This window comes from Lygodium microphyllum, chromosome 16, assembly GCF_053477565.2.
Source record: "Lygodium microphyllum isolate KBCC chromosome 16, Lygodium_microphyllum_v1.1.10, whole genome shotgun sequence".
Taxonomy (NCBI): Eukaryota; Viridiplantae; Streptophyta; class Polypodiopsida; order Schizaeales; family Lygodiaceae; genus Lygodium; species Lygodium microphyllum.
The window spans coordinates 68,361,650-68,378,477 of NC_141150.1; the positions used below are offsets into that span (position 1 = coordinate 68,361,650).

General features: G+C 43.7%; 1 protein-coding gene across 1 annotated transcript; it reads right to left on the reverse strand.

Moving 5' to 3' along the window:
• Positions 1 to 1,604: 1,604 nt before the first annotated feature.
• LOC148022942 (uncharacterized) lies at positions 1,605 to 3,590 on the reverse strand. Its single transcript, XM_087695868.1, has one exon. The coding sequence runs from the start codon at positions 3,396 to 3,398 to the stop codon at positions 1,794 to 1,796; it is 1,605 nt and encodes a 534-aa protein (XP_087551994.1). The 5' UTR covers positions 3,399 to 3,590; the 3' UTR covers positions 1,605 to 1,793.
• Positions 3,591 to 16,828: the final 13,238 nt, after the last annotated feature.

A 16,828-nucleotide genomic window follows, 5' to 3' on the forward strand; every position in this document is an offset into this window, starting at 1 on the left:
AATTTGCAGCTGAACATTTTGGTGCTCCAAACATTTTTTTGATTCATGCAATACCCATCATCAACATCTTTCTAGCCTTTCTTCAAGGAAGGGAGCACACTGCACTACTGGCTGCTTGAGAGGACGTTTCAAAATCATGAAACAATTTTTTCACAGTCCACAAATGACAACACTGAACCACAATGCTTGAGGCCTACCTAGCGGTGCCAGACAATTCCAGAAAGACCAGATACTAGCCTTCTTATTTTTCACACCCTTTCACTGACCGGTTTCTTTATGAAGCTTGCCAAAAGGGATATAAACAAATAAGCTGACTGTTTTTCCAAGCCATTTGACTACCTATTTTGCAATCTGTTCAGTATTAGAGACAAGCCGCAGCTGCCCAAGTCTATTACCCTACACAGAAGAGAGAGAATGGCCTGGAGTCCAGTGCCCCCTTGCAAGTCCACAGTTTGGTGGGACCATTGTGCAGAAGGGGAGAGAATGATGCACCCAGGCAAAGTCATCCGCACAGGAGAGAGATTGTGCCTGTGAGGAGAGAGGCTCCTGGGAGTCCCAAATCAGAATCTGCAATGTAACGTGAAGCAAGTTCACCAAGTATCTCCTTGGTGAACTGGCTGAAGTTCCACTTTGCATGAAGTCAGTCACCAAGAACTTCACCAACTATGATGACTCATGCAAGTTAAATCGTCTTGCGTGTGGCCTGGGCCTCATCTTGTAAGTTGCCTAGTGGCCCTTCTGCACTATCAGACATGCTGCTTGGTGTAAATGAGAATGACATTAGTTCTCTAATGATAAATTCTATGAGCTCTCTGGCTGTCCAAGTCCTGAAGTTCAAAATGTGACACACCCAAAGGCTCTTCTACTTCCATCAAAGGTACATAGAGCAAACTTGCAAACAATCATCTACTTGAACAATCCCTCAAATTTTCAAGCCATCCATGTCAGGAAGTTAAAAAGTGAGACGGCGAAAGGCTCTTCTGCTTCCATCGAAGGTACCAAAACGTTAATTTACATAGGGATCACAAGATTGGGGCAGAGTAAGCGAGAATTGACAGTAAGGTTCAGCACAAAATATGAGTAAGACCGGGAGTTTAGTGTAGTCAATGCAATTGTATATGAATCTAGAATGTTATAAACATGAAACTTTTGACAGTAGAATATGCAACTGGTTCATGTAAAAAGAAAGTAGATTTAGTGGTATTGCTTACATTTAAAATCAAGCTTTCGTGTGCTAAGCATCTATAAGGCAACACAGTGAAGTACTCCAGTCCAAAGTGCAATCAGATCGTTACTACATACCACCTTCATAAATCTCATGAGCTTAAGTTGCAATCTGCATCTGTTTGAACATAAAGAGTATAATGTGAATCATCACTAACAATGCAACCAATGCTGTAACAAAAACACTTTCAGATGTCAAAGCAATGTCAAGGGACCAAAAAATTTGTGCTCATTAACACCTGCAAAAGTAATCATCAAGAAGAAAGCCAAGGGTGCAACCTATCAATCAAGCCAAGAATCACTACCTGGAGTCCAAAAGAGAAATCCTAACACATTATATGAGTATCATACAAATGTCCCTTCACCTGTTTCAAACAATGTCTGAAGAATCTTTTATGAGTAAAGAAAAACAAACTTGTGAACAGAAGTAATGGGGAATAGACTTCCCAATATATGATACAAATTCTCAGGGAAAACAAGAAGCACACCATATCGCAAATTAATCACAATGTATTAGCTCTGAAAACCAAAAATTTTCAGATCTCATGAACACCTCCATCTGAATCAACTTACCACCAAAAGCTTCTACCTCTGCCAGAATGTGAATAATCACCTGTGTCACTGGAAGTATTTGGTCTTTGGCTGGTATGATTTGCACCATCTGGATTGGAATCTTCAATTTGCCGTCCATTAGTACGAGCTGAATCATTGTGTTGAAATACCCAAGAAAAAATGCTACGACTCCTACTTGCAAGCGAGCTTCCTGAACCAGATTCTTGCTCGCTTCTTGCTGTTGGCAACTCTGGTTGAACTGTTGGAGATTCTGGCCCCTCAGCCTCTAATGATACTTGACTCTGGATTACAGATGATGGCATGCTACTTTCACTTCCATCATCTACAGTATCATCTTCTATGTGTTGCTCTTCTTGGTCATTTTGAGTTGGTGTGCGGTCCCTTATACTGAATTCAAACACAAACATTGAGAGTGCATTTATGCCAGGGCCTGAAACCCCAACAATGGCAAAGCCATGCTGCCTACTGTTCCTCTCCGATCCAGCACCTCTCTGTCCATCTGGTGAACTTCCTTCTGCGGCTGTTGGTGGGCTATCAGTAACCTCTTGAACAGGCATCTCATAACGACACAAAGGACACGAGCTGTGCAATGCCAACCATGGCAATATGCAATCAGAATGATACAGATGTTTACAAGGCATCTCTCTTACCTTCCCTCCGAGCTGAAAAGCTTCCTTGCAAACTGCACAGTGAAGTTCATCCACGTTCGTCACTTGCTTCCCGATTGTCAAGGTAGGCATAGCTTCAATTGCTGCCTTGGATGCTGGGGGCGAGCCATACCTCTCAACCTCCCCTTCCAGCATCCGCTGAATGAGCATATGCAGAGCTGGCCTAAGAACGGAATCAGGAACCCTGTGATTACTGTTACTGGCTCCTCGGTTTCGGCCTGTGCGGGAAAGTAAATGTAGCAACCGACTGAGAGAATCCAAGCCATCTCCGGGCAGAGTGTTCCCATCATGCAATGTTTCTCCTTCATCTGGCATCTGAGATGCTCGAGGTTCATGGAAATGAAGCTCTGAGCTGTTGACTCCAGCAGCATCGGGTGTAGGCTCCAAGCCAAGAAAAGCTTCCATCTGCTGCTCCGAGATCGTAGCTCCGCGATCTGATGTACGAGACAAATTCCTGTAGGCATCCTGATTCATCTGCTGCAAAACCCTAGCTCCAGGATCGGGTGGACGAGACAGATCTGTGATGCCACTGTCAAGGGCAGCGGCCGTATCTCGAGTCTCTGACTCTCTGAAAAGCCTGGAGGCAAAAAGGGACACCATTTCCATGATGTGAAGGATGAGAGGAGAAGCAGCACCTGAAGGATTGGAGCTGCTGAGGAGCAGGAAAGGCCTGATTCCATCTTCTCGTGCGGCTAAGTCATGGGTGGCGTCTGTGGCAGGGGCGCTGGCATGAAGGGAGCGGGGGACGATCTGATGCGAATCTGCGACTACTGCTGCTTCTTGCGGGCTGGGGGTACGTGATTCTGCTGTGACCGGTTCTTCGTGTTCTTCTTCGACAGATCGAGGGCCGCAGGTGGGGCAGGGAGATCCGAGGTCGAGGGGGCAATGGCAAGTACTGCACTGCAGAGGAGAGGGAGGGGGAGGTGCAGACATTCTGAGAGGGCCGAGATCAAGATTGATTGTTCTTCTGACAGACAGACAGGAAGAATTTCTAGCTATGGATTATTTAATTTAATAATTCAGAGTGGAATCAGAGATGCAAGCTTGGCTATGGAGGCCAAGTGGAAAGGAGAGAGAAGCAGAGAAGACGGACAGTCAATACTATATTAATATTTTTTACGCAAACTCAGAGAGCAAATGTTAGTATTGTTACTAATTTATTCCTGTATATATATTTTCTGCGGGACAGAGAACGTAAATATTGACATTTTATTACTAATTTAATTTAATATGAATATGAATATATTACTAGCACTATAAATTAATATCAGTATAATGTCCAAAGATCGATTCACCACCTCATATATTCGCTATTCGCATTTTCAAAAGAATAACCTTGTATTTATTATTATCACTTTATAATTTCCACAGATAGTTTCACCGCCTCATATATTCACTCTTTTTTTTAATATGCATATATTAATGTTGAAAAAATAAAATACCATATTCGCTCTTTGCATTTTCAAAAGCGCAACCTTGTATTTATTATTATCCCTTTATAAATTCCAAAGATCGAATCACCGCCTCATATGTTTAGTATTTGCACTCCCAAAGATCGAATCACCGCCTCATAAGTTTAGTATTTGCATTCCCAAAGACTAGCCTTCACCTAGTAATACTTTAACTTTTACTCTTTACGAGAGGAAATGCTTGTTTATTTTGGACCCAAATAAATATTTTACTCTGCGTTCGGCCCTAAATTCTCACGATACTTCACACTAGTGTTAACTAGGCACTCCGTGCCTAGACTCGTGGGCGCAATATTTGCGAGGGGGCGGGTGCTGGACGCGTGGCACCTGCCCCGCGTTCTCTTTTTTTTTGTGGGGGAGGTGGAGGGGCTGCCACGTGGCACCCACCCCCCACCTCTCCTTAGCTAATAGTATTTGCGGGGGGGAGGGCTAGACGTGTGGCACCCGTCCCTATGTTCTCTTTTTTTTTTGTGGGGGAGGTGGGGGGCTGCCACATGGCACCCACCTCTCCTTAACTAATAGTATAGATAATAACTAGGCGCTCTGCACCTAGACTCGCCCCAGCGCTTCGCACCGGGGCGGGCACGATTTTTGTGGGGGGCGAGTGCTAGACGCATGGCACCCGCCCCCGCGTTTTCTTTTTTTTTGTGGGGGAGGTGGGGGGTTGCCACGTGGCACCCGCCCCCCACCTCTCCTTAACTAATAGTATAGATGAGGCGCTTCATGCCTTGCATGCACCCATCGCTTTGCGTTGGGACTAGGCAAGCAGTTCACACAAGCTATTGGCACATTGTGAGTGAGCGGGTGAGTTTGCACATGGGCCGGCGATGGCACGATCAAGGGGTCACACGGGTGCGGGTGACAGCTACGAAGAAGGCGAGAGGCATGAGAGTGTGCCAAAGCAACGAGTGAAGTTGACGTGCTATCGCACAATAACTTTGCTCAACAATCCATTTCTCATCTTTCTCTTTCTTCTTTTTCCACTCTATTTCTAATTTTTTAATTTGCTCTCTCTCTCCCCTCCAAATTCCCTACGTCTAATTCTCTCTCTCTCTCTCTCTCTCTCTCTCTCTCTCTCTCTCTCTCTCTCTCTCTCTCTCTCTCTCTCTCTCTCTCTCTCTCTTATTAGTTTATTTTTTCTCCTCTCCTCATTCTCTCTCTCCTTTTTTTCTCTCCCCGCTTTTATTCTCTCTCTCTCCTTTTATTCTCCCCCTCTCTCCTCTCTTTTCCTTCTGTTTCTCTCTCCTCTTTTTTCCTTTTTTTTCTTCTCTCTGTCTCTCTCTCTTTGTTCTCTTTTTAAGTTTTTTCTTCTCTCTCTCTCTCTCTCTCTCTCTCTCTCTCTCTCTCTCTCTCTCTCTCCCCTTCTTCTTCTTCTTCTTCTTCTTTCACTTTCTTCCCTCCCTTGAGTCTCTCTTAAAGTATGTAAATTTTATCTTTTACTTACATATAATTCTCTCTTTATGTTTATATTCTCTCTCTTCTTCTACTCTCACTCTCTCTCACTCACTCACTCACTCTCTCTCTCTCTCTCTCTCTCTCTTTTCTTCTCCTCCCCTTTCTCCTAATTTTTCGTTTTTTCCTCTTTCCCTCTCTCTCTCTCCCTTCCTCTCTCTCTCTCAAAAATATTTAAATTTAAAAAAAGACTTTTCTCTTTTCTCTTTTTCCATATCTCTCTTTCTCTTTCTTCTTGTTTTTCTTTTCTCTCTTTCTTTCTTTCTCTCTCTCTCTTTCCCCTCTCCTCTCTCTTCCTTCTCTCTCCTCTTTTTTTATTTTTTTATTATTCTCTTTAATTTTTTTCTTTTCTCTCACTACAAGGATTTAAGGCTATAGCGACAGCGGGTAGCGACGCAGGTAGCGGTGTCGCTATTTGCGTTGCTATTTGCATCGCATTTTGCAATTTGCGACACAAATAGAGATGCTCCACAGGGAAAAAACAGGCCGAAGCCGAGCGAGGGTTTATTTTGTGTTTTTGCGTCTACTGTTTTGAGAGCCAGAGCGAGAGAGAGAGAGCGACCGTCGTGAGAGAAGGAGAGGAAGAAGGCTTGCCCCGGCCGCCGCCGCCGTTGTTCGCGAAGGAGAGGAGGAGCCTTCATCGCGAAGAGGAGCCACCCCACAGTCGCCATATCTCATCGGTGAGTCTATTCCCTCCTTCTTTTGCTTGTTTAAGGTTTAAATCACTTTCTCTTTTGCTTATTTAGGAGAGGAAATGAGAAAGGGAGAGGGAGAGGGAGAGGGAGAAAGAGAAAGAGAGAGGGAGAGAAAGAGAAAGAGAAAGAGAAAGAGAGGGAGAGGGAGGGGGAGGAAATGAGAGAGGGAGAGAAAGAGAAAGAGAGGGAGAGGGAGAGGGAGAGTGCATTCTCTCTCTCCCTCTCCCTTTTGCTTTTGGAGAGTGTTAGGATATATTGTGAGAAGGAGAGGAAATGAGAGAGAAAGAGAGGGAGAGGGAGAGGGAGGGGGAGGGAGGGAGAGGGAGGGAGAGGGAGAGGGAGGGAGAGGGAGGAAATGGAAGAGGTTGTGGGCAAAACTCTCTATTTACTTTTTTAAAGTGTTCAAATTAACATAGGATGCATGTATAGATCATTCTTGTGTGTGCAAACTTAAGAGCTCTCTTCTCTCTCCTTGTATCCTATTTTCTTATGTTTCACATTGAGGGCGAGGGTGAGGGTGAGGGTGAGGGTGAGGGTGAGGGTGAGGGTGAGGGTGAGGGTGAGGGAGAGTGAGAGAGGAATTAAGTGAGGAACTAGAAGAGTGAAGCTTCTCTCCCATCTTGCATTCTTCTCTTCTTTCCCTTCTTCTTCTACAATTTGGAGGGTGAGAGGTGGAGTTGAGATGAGGTTGTGATATCCCTCTTTCTTTTCTATGCTTCCTCTCTTTGTTGGAGTACTTGAGGAATGGATGGATTGCAAAATGGAGTGGCATAACTAATTGAGGGAGCCATGCTTGGATTGTGAGGCTGAATTGATTTGAGATGATGATTTGATTGGTTGAGTATATTAGAGTAGATAGAAATCAACAACTCAATTTTTTATTAAAAAACTCTCTAATCATTTGTAGTAGAGATTCGAATTGCATTGATTGATAATTGCTATAGAGGATTAGTTATGTCCAACGTTTATCAATTGCATTAGGAAAGAAATAAGTTATGTCTACTGTTATGTCTAATGATTGTTATGGAGGATTAGTTATGTCTAATGTTTATCAATTGTATTAGGAAAGAAATTAGTGAAAAAAATTTGCTTACGACATCTAAATGCAACTCACAATGTAACTCATCTAAATGCATTCAAATTGAACTCACAATGTAACTCATCTAAATGCAACTCATTGGAGAGTGTTAGGAGCATTTAAATGGAATGACCTCTTGAGTGCAAGCTAGCAGGAAGAGAAGGAGATATTTTCCAAATAAAACATTTAAGGAAGAAAATAAAATGAGAGAGGGAGAGGAAGAGAGAAAATGAAATGAGAGAGGGAGAGGAGAGAGAAAAAATGAGAGAGAGGAGAGAGAAAAGGAAATGAGAGAGGGCACTAAGGCTCAATACATAACCTAGAAGCATATAAATACCACTGACAACACTATGACAGATATAAGTACTAGATCCAAGACAAAACATCAAACCATCCTACGATAGGGGTATTGCATCCAATGAGTATCAAGAGAGCATGTACATGTCACAATTAGTCCTATTGTCTCACTATAATATATCTAACAAATGGCTCATGTATCATCCAATGATAAGAGGCCGAAGTGTCTTAAATTAATGCTTGATGTGAGAAGTGACAATCAAACTCAATGAGACTAAGCTTCAATCTCAATCCAAGTGCATTCTAGAAGCATGGCCAAGCATATAGCATCAACCATAGACATTAGTGTAGCATGCAAAGTAATCAATAAGCATCAACAAGCAATAAGCATGAAGTTTCTCTGACAAAATAGCATCCAACCCTACTTATTACAGAAGTGAAAACCTCTATAAAATTGAGTAAATGAGTGCTCAAATTAGTCCAATAGCATGCCAAGACATTGACATAGCATCCCAAGTGATCTCACATCAAATAGACATCTCGAGAAGCATAAGTGACCTCCAATAAACAATGAGTGAAGGGTTTTCCCAAATTATATTACAAGTCATTAAATTGTTTGTTGTAACATAGACAAGATGGAAAACGAAGGTCCTGCTGTTCAAGATCGTGAGGCTTATCTTAATCAGCGTGTCCCATGTCCTTGCTCTCAATGCAAGTTGGCAATTAGACGAAAACGCCGATTGTCTGTAGAACACATACGACGAGTTGGCGAGTTTCAATCTTAGATCATTGATCAGGCGATTGTGAATTTTTAGCAAATGGTAATTTGAAGTTAATATCAATCATGCATTGTACTCGCAAGCTAATTGAATACCATAGACAATAAGGTTGGGTCTTGCTGGCAAATTTTCTATCCAGTGAGGTGATGTCTCGTCCCAAGGGGGAGTACACCCTTTGCGGCCAATTAGAAGAGTACGTGGGTGTGCGATGGATAGAGTGCAGAAGCCAATCCACCACTTGCAAAGGCCAATCTATACCGTCAATGCCATAGGAGACAGGCAACCTTCCAGACCTACCTACAATCTTGGAGCCTGAGATGGAGGGAATGATCGATGCATTGATTCCCATGGATTTCGAGACGTTTGATCCGCTTAGAGAGGAAGCATCCATACCATTATATGATGGGTGCCGAGTATCTCGGCTGAAGACACTACTTGCACTCTTAAGTGTGCAAGCAAAATATGGGTGGAGTGATACGAGTGTGACTGAGTTGTTCAGGTACCTTGTACATACGCTTCATTGATTTTTTTTTCGGCACTATTATTACAAACATTTATTATTTAACAAGGTGTTTTATGATTTTTTTCAAGTTATTGAAATATCATATATGACCACCTGCAAATACCATGCCTGAGTCTCGTGATGATGCACGACATGTTTTACGGAAGCTTGGCATGGACTACAATAACATCCATGCATGTATCAACGATTGATGTCTGTTTCGAGAAGAATACGAGACTATGGAGACATGTCCAAAGTGTGGTGCTCACAGGTATCGACAGGACTTGCAAGGGCAAACCGTCCCTCAAAAAGTTCTCAGACACTTTTCGCTCATCCCCCGCATAAACCACATGTTTCGTACGTCCGACATGGAGAGCTTGACAACGTGGCATGCGCAGAATAGGTCCACGGATGGAGTTCAACAAATATCAGTGAATTTGCGCGCATGGAGCCACATTGACTCTACCTTCGTGGGCTTTGCCCGAGAGCCAAGGAATCTTCGGCTCGGTCTCGCAATGGATGGCGTGAACCCATTCGGTCTGCGCTAAACTTCTTATAGTGTGTGGCCTATAGTCCTTGTCAACTACAACATCTCTTCGTGGCTTTCTACGAAGAAAGGACATCTCATCCTTAGCTTGCTCGTCCCAGGCCGCTACAAAGTAAAAAATATGGACGTGTATCTTCGTCCATTAGTCGATGAGCTAAAGATTTTGTGGGAGGAGGGGGTCAATGTGCAAGATATGAGCAGGCGCGATGGTCGGCAGTTAGCCAATATTCGAGCCATTCTCATATGGACGATGCATGACTTTCCGGGATTGGGAGAGTGCTCAGGTGAGTAGGCCTCCGTTCTTGCTGGTAATATCTATATTTTATCTCATTCAATGAAGTATTCAATAGGTCGTGGTGTTGGAACAGGTCTGGTTACCTCAGGTTATCATGCATGTCCATTGTGCGGGCCATAGTTAGACTCCTGAAGATCACGAACCATGAAGAAGATGGTATATCAAGGACACGCTGCTTTCTTGCCGGAGGATCATAAACTCAGGGAAGGTTTCCTTGGACGACCTCCAACACGTATGAACGCCACAAGCTGGTACGAGCTGAAAATGGTCCACGCGGAATCACATCCAAATGGAATGCGGCGGTTCTCAGTTTTCTACGAGCTGCAATATTGGATCTACTTACAGGTCAACCACTTGTTGGATCCCATGCATATTTTCAAGAATGTGGGCAGCTTGTTATGGGACCACATCACAGGAAAGAGAGACACTATAGGGGCACGAATGGATTTGAAAGAGGTAGGTAAGATGGAGGCGCTTTGGCCGTAGTCGAGTGCTGATGGTCGCGTGCAGCTTCCTTGCGCTCCTTGGGTTTTGTCCACTAAAGAAGAGCGCATTGTGAAGCAAGTAATCAAGTCTATCCGCACTCCGACAGGTACGATGCATTCTCTCAGGTCCGCATTTTCTAAAGACGACCAATTATCATGGCTAAAATCCCATGACTGGTATAAGATATGTCAAGTTTGTACTACGAATGGATTGTAATTAGCGTGGGTATTTTGCTATTTGAAATGTAGCCATTATTCATAATGCTTTCTCATTTGTGGCAGTTTGTACTACTAATTGCGATCGCAGGATGTCTTACTCCAGAAATACGCGGGGCCATTTACAAGTTGTCGACTTTGGTGCAATGGATCTCACAGAGGGAGATTAAGACGTCCCCTATTGAATCCGTGAGGCGGGGAGTAATGAAGACGGTTTGTCTCTTTGAGAAATACCTACCCACCAGCATGCTCACGATACAGGTCCACCTTCTTGTGCATCTTGTGGATGAAGTGGAGATTGCTGGACCTGTCCATACGCGATGGATGTTCTTCTTGGAGCGCTTCATGAAAACCTTGAAAGGCTTTGTACGACAACGAGCTCGACCAGAAGGTAGCATGGCCGAAGGTTGGTTGGTGTCTGAGGCGCTAGTGCATATTTCACAATGGCTACCAATGGGTGGAACCAGACAATGAAATGCTATGGTCACTGAAGGATGATGATAGACTGACTGGAGATGTGGTGGTTGGAAATGGGGTAGAAAAAAGAATGGATGCCTCAATGGAAGAGAAGGTGAATCGCTTTTGTATGTTGCACCATGCCTCTATGGAGACGTGGCTCGCCAAGTACCAGATCGCTAGGCAAGATCAAGAGGAAGCACGAGCTGAATTCTGACATAGTACGCGTCATCGACCGATTCGATATCTCGAAGGCATGGAGGAGATGCCGTGGTTTATGTCAACGCGATGGTTGCATGGAGCCTTGACTGCAGCGTCTCGCGAATGGACAGAGGTCTCAATGGAGGAGTGGAAATTCTCGAGGGGATGTAGTCCAAAGGTGATGAGGGGTTTAGAATCTGTCATATCTAAATTTTATATAAGACATCTAATTTGAGTGTTTCAATGTACGGTACAAAATATATAGTGTAGCGTGGTCGCGGGGATGGCATTTTCGTATGGAGCGTATTGACAAAATGCACTCCACAATGGACTATGGTGGCATGGCAAGGTTCGAGCAAGAGAGCCGATGACGAGCAACGGATCCAAACATGGTTGTGGATGAGATGGAGTATTTTGGGAACTTGCAAAGTATTGTTACGGTGGATTACCGTAGCTTCTTCATGATACTATTCAATGTGCAGTGGTTCAAAGTGGTACTTGGAGGAGCTGGAGCAACAGTTCGACGAGGTCCATCTGGATTTCTCAAAATAGATTTCGAAAAAAAAATGGACGGATTTGCGCGACATCTTTGTGTTGTCGGCCCATTGTGAACAGGTGCATGGACTCATTTGCTTGCTAATTGTATTACGACATGGTTTACGTCACAATGGTTTGAACTCTCTTGTACGAGTTTGTGAACAGGTAATCTTCTATCCAAACCCCCGACAACCTTGATGGTGGTATGTTATACCTTCAACTACCCGAAGTGCCAGAGTATATGATCAAAGTGATGTTTCGAGCATAGATGAAGATAATATGCAAATAGAGGGGTCGATATTGCAAGGGGTGGAGGCTGTCGAAAGCTTGGAGTCAGCATCGGCTAACAATGATGGAAATACAGGAGTCTAAGAATTCTTTGAGAACGAGACAGACTCATTCTTTTGTGGTGACATGTCTATCGACCTTCCAGTGTATGCGGAGTTGTGTCAGGAGATTAACATGGGACCATAGGATACTTCATACTTGGAGCATCCACTTACTCAATTCGTTGACCAATCGCTTATAAGGGTACATAAGATATGCATTTTAAGTGAGATTTTTTTAAATGATTTATATTACTGTGCTTTGTACGATTTCTTTTGATTATTCTCACATCATTTTTTGTCTGTGCAGGTGACATTTTCAGGATGAGTCGAGAGATGAGCGATGAGGAGTTACATGACATCTTCGCACGCATGTCTCTAGACCAAATCGCCAGATTCAGAGAGATGGCAGACCAGGAGCTGTCTCGGTCTTCGTCAAGGCGCTCTGCTAGATCTGCTTCAACACGATCGGATGCTTCGGCTTCGAACAGACGATCTCGACGCTCACGACTTGGGCCAAAGGGAGGGAGTGCATCGGGATCAGGGGAATGCTGCAGAGATATAGAGACAGTGAGCCCGCAGTCGACACGGGATACATGTGCGACTCCTCGCTCTCGTGGCTCAGGTGGATGTTGTGGAGATATGGTCGCGGTGTCTCCGTCTTGTCGTCCAGCTGGAGTTGCGCCACCTCTAGGATTTGTCACACCTGTGGGGATGTCTACTCCAGTTACTCCGGCTTTTGCGCAGCCGTTAGCAGCAAGTGGCACCGCTGTGGGTGCCACTCTGAGAGAGATTACCCCCATCGGTACACCAGATGCAGAGGGGTCTCCTGGATATGCCCAGGAGTGTGGACGTAGATGGGAGAGGACCTATCTTAGGTAGACTCCTAGGGGTTATGGATATCTAGTCGATAGTAGGTCAGGAGCCATCATCATGAATGATGAGGGGAGGAGGGTGATGGCTCGCATGAGAGAGTTGTGCCAACAAGTTTTTCGGCACAACGTCTTGGATCATTGGAAGAACATACCGGAGGGGAGCAAGGACTATATAGTAGCAGCCTTGCACGAGGAGTTTCCGGTGCCAGCCGCAGTAGATAGATTCTCTACGGGCTGGATGATGTATTGCATGCATGCATACATGTCACATAGACGATCCGATGCACGCAAGGCAATCAAGAGTGGGGTTGCAAAGCCCGAGTGGTTAGATGCAGACGACTGGCGCCGACTGAGGGAGGAGGCTACAGATTCTCCAAGACGTTGGAGTCAGCAGTGCAAGGCGGCGAGGGCATGATTCGAGGCCTGAGTGGTCCATCATCTTGGGAGTGGCGGGCCACATGCCATATTTGGAGGACTTTGTAAGTTTTTCTTGTTTATTTTTTGGAAATATTCTTTGTACTGACAATCATGTTTCTAATAGTTAGCATTTTGTTTTCTTTGCAGCACTCCATTACAAATCGTGATCCGACTGGCCTTGAGACTCGATATGCAGAGAGACACGGTCTCAAGGCATTGATCGACCGATTGTATAGACACGACGGCCTTGTAAGTCACTCATCTTTCTTGTCCGTAGTTACCATGAGATATTTGAATGCATTATTATATGGTGAATTGATGTGCTGTTTCTTTTTCTGCAGAGTCCGTTCGATGCTCCTTTGCGGCGGGACGAGCTTTTGGGGGACGAGGATGCGTAGCTCGCCCTTGGATCCCTGGAGCTCACATACCTTTATTTTTGAGTCGCCTGATCTATGTAGACATTTTCTATGTATTAGTGATATCCTGTCATGATTGTACCAATCGCTTTTTATGCGATCATGTATTTATTTCATGTATCAGTTTTATGATTTTAGTATACATTGTTTTTGTTTGCAAGCGCATTGTACACAATAGTGCAGAAACTATTTTGTATGGATCTCATAAAGCACACAGTGCTATATGTGGCTGCCCTGCCACAAAATTTTTTTTTCCCCTGTTATCGTCGCTATTAGCATCGCAAATTTTACTACTCGCATCGCTATTGGCATCACTATGCACGTCGCAAACCGACACTGACGCCAATACCGACTGTTCTATGGCATCGTTAATAATGACGCTTTTTGTGACGACGGGGGAAAATTTTTTTGTTTGTATTTTTGTCGCTTTAAACGTCGGTATAAGGCCTATATCTTGTAGTGTCTTTCTTTTCAAATTTATCTTTCCTCTCTCTATAATTCTCTCTCTGTGTTCAAATTCTCTCTCTTCTTATTTTCTCTCTCTCCTTTTCTTCTCTCTGTCTCTCTCCCCCCTTTTCTTCTCCCCCTCTCTCATCTCTTTTCCTTTTTTTCTCTCTCTTAAATCTTATATTTCCTCTCGCTATAATTATATTTCTCTGTTTTTCCTCTCTCTCCCTCCCTCTCCTCTTCTTTCTTTTTTGCTCTCTCTCTCTCTCTCTCTTTGCTTATTTTAAATAAAAAGAATGTTTAAATTAAAAATTTTAATCTAACTGAGAGTGTGTTTGTGTGTGTGTGAAAACCTAGGCCCTACACATGAGAGAGAGGGGGGAGGGGGAGAAGAAAAATGTTTAATTTAAAAAAGACTATTCTCTTTCCTCTTTCCTCTCTTTGTCGTCTTCCTTTTATCCTTCTTCTTCTTCTTCTTCTTCTCTCTCTCTCTCTATCTTCTTCTATCTCCATCTCAAAGTGTGTGAAAAACTATGTTTGAAAAACTTTAAATTTTAAAAAAACTGTTAAATATATTTAATAACAAAGCAATAAGAGACAATAAGATCCCAAACCAAAAGTCAAAATCCCCCCCAAGAACACATGTTAATGTCTTAAATGCTTTTGGTAGGGAAGAAACAATTCAAATTTCTTTGTCCCTCTCCCGTCTCTCTTTCTCTTCCTTAGATGATAGGGAAGGTAGATGCACGTATGTGCACATGTGCACACACACATACTCTCTCTCTTTCTCTGCATGTGCATAGACACATCAATAGACAAAAAGTAGCATCGGATAGGTGGGCAACTACAATGCTAGATGGGCCATAGTAAGCAAAAGCATTTGACAAGACAACAATAGTAGAAGTTGAACACAATAGTAAGCAGAATGCCATGAGAGACCGATTGTCTTTCTCTCTCTCTCTTTATCTATCTATCTATCTACACACACACACACACACACACACACTCTCTCTCTCTCTCTCTCTCTCTCTCTCTCTCTCTCTCTCTCTCTCTCTCTCTCTCTCTCTCTCTCTCTCTCTCTCTCTCTCTCATGTAGTGATTAGGTGGAGCAATGGATGGGAGCATGACAAGGGAGCATGCGGTTTGGGGGGCTAGGTGAGGGAGTAAGCAACGGTGTGGGAGAGTAGGCATCATTTGTTGGCACACCTAGACTTGTATCCAATAAGACAAAAGCAAGGGGGTTGAGAGCCATAGAGAGAGAGAGAGAGAGAGAGAGAGAGAGAGAGAGAGAGAGGAAAAAAAGAGGAGAAAGAGAGGGAAAAAAGCAAGGGGGGAGAGAGAGAGAGAGAGGGAGAGGAAGAAAAGGGGAGGGGGGGGGGGGGGGGGGGGGGACAAGGGATAACATTGCAACTTCACTTCCCTCACAAAGGTCGATTCACGACAGCTTCACATGATAAATTGCCAGTACAAAGCGGCCTAGCCTTCTTTGCTCATGAAGGACACAAGGAATGCTAATAGGTATTGAAATATGAATATGCATTTAAGAAGGTAGCTTAACACATTGATATTTTTAAGTACATTCTAAGTTATACGTTTTCAAGGTATCAATCTACATCTTAACAAGGTTAATGGCATCTATTGTTGATGATATGTATTATTAGATAGAAATCACATTATACAAATACCATATTAAAACACTCAATAATATATTTATTCCCTCTCTTTACATGTCCTTCAGTCATGTATGTGTGCACATGCACATGTGCATATGTCTCTTTGTCTTCCATCGTTGTCTTCCTCCCCCTTTTGCATATCGACAATATTAATAGCCTTACTAAGAACCTTACTACTATAGTTACATTAATGTGTTCAATAGTACAATAAACTATTATATAATGTTACTAATAGGACTTTAAAAGAGCCTTTGTAAAATTATTTTTAAATAAAATTGTTTTAGCCTCTGCAAATTGTTTTTAAGAAAATTTCCTCTCTGTGTCTCTCCCCCAAATATTCTCTCTCTCTCTCTCTCTCTCTCTCTCTCTCTCTCTCTCTCTCTCTCTCTCTCTCTCTCTCTCTCTCAGAGCGGAATTTAGGTGACGGGAAGTGCTTAAAAATAGCTAAAAATTATGAATATCAAGGGAAAAATATTCACTGTCAAAGGCGGCGGCTCGATCTAGGACGATTTTAAGCGCCAAAGTGCTTTAAAGGCGCCCGAGCGACACTTGTTGATTTTTCATAATTCTTCAGACAGTCGTGCGGGTTGACACGAGCTACTGGCCAATGCGGGATGCTAAGCCGGACGCCCAGGATTTTTCAGAGCTCGATTCCGAGTCCGGACGGGGAAATGGCCAAGAAACCGGTCAAGATGCGAAGAGGTGGACAAAATTTGGCCAGAATGGGCAAGTGACCCTTGGGAGCCCAAATTTTAATGTAGCATGAAACTTTTCATGCATTTGAAGATGAAGAAATCGTGGAGAGGAGCACGCAGACAGGCGCCGATTTTTTCCCCCCAATGTTGATCATGCCATCTCCAGCCTCAATGCAACCCCCCCCAATGATCATTGCCACTCATTCCCCTCTGGATGCAGACTCTATCGCCGCCCTTCGCCCGTCGAATGATGCCCTCTTTGAAGATCTCTGATTTCAGTCTTTCTCTCTCCTCCCTCTCTCTCTTCTAAAGGCAAGTTCATGTGGGGAGAAGAAGGAAGAAGAAAGAATGGTGGAGGCTTGTCCGGCATGGATCGGATTGCTCCACGGACTGGAAATGGTGATTGGTGATTGTGCTGGACATGAAGTGCTGCTGGTTTCCAAATCTACAGCCATAGACATGAAACCCGAAACACGCAAATAAGCGGTAATTTAAAATTTTCAAA

Coding starts and splice junctions, on each gene's coding strand:
- LOC148022942 (XM_087695868.1), bottom strand. CDS start 3,398: ATGTCTGCACCTCCCCCTCCCTCTCCTCTGCAGTGCAGTACTTGCCAT.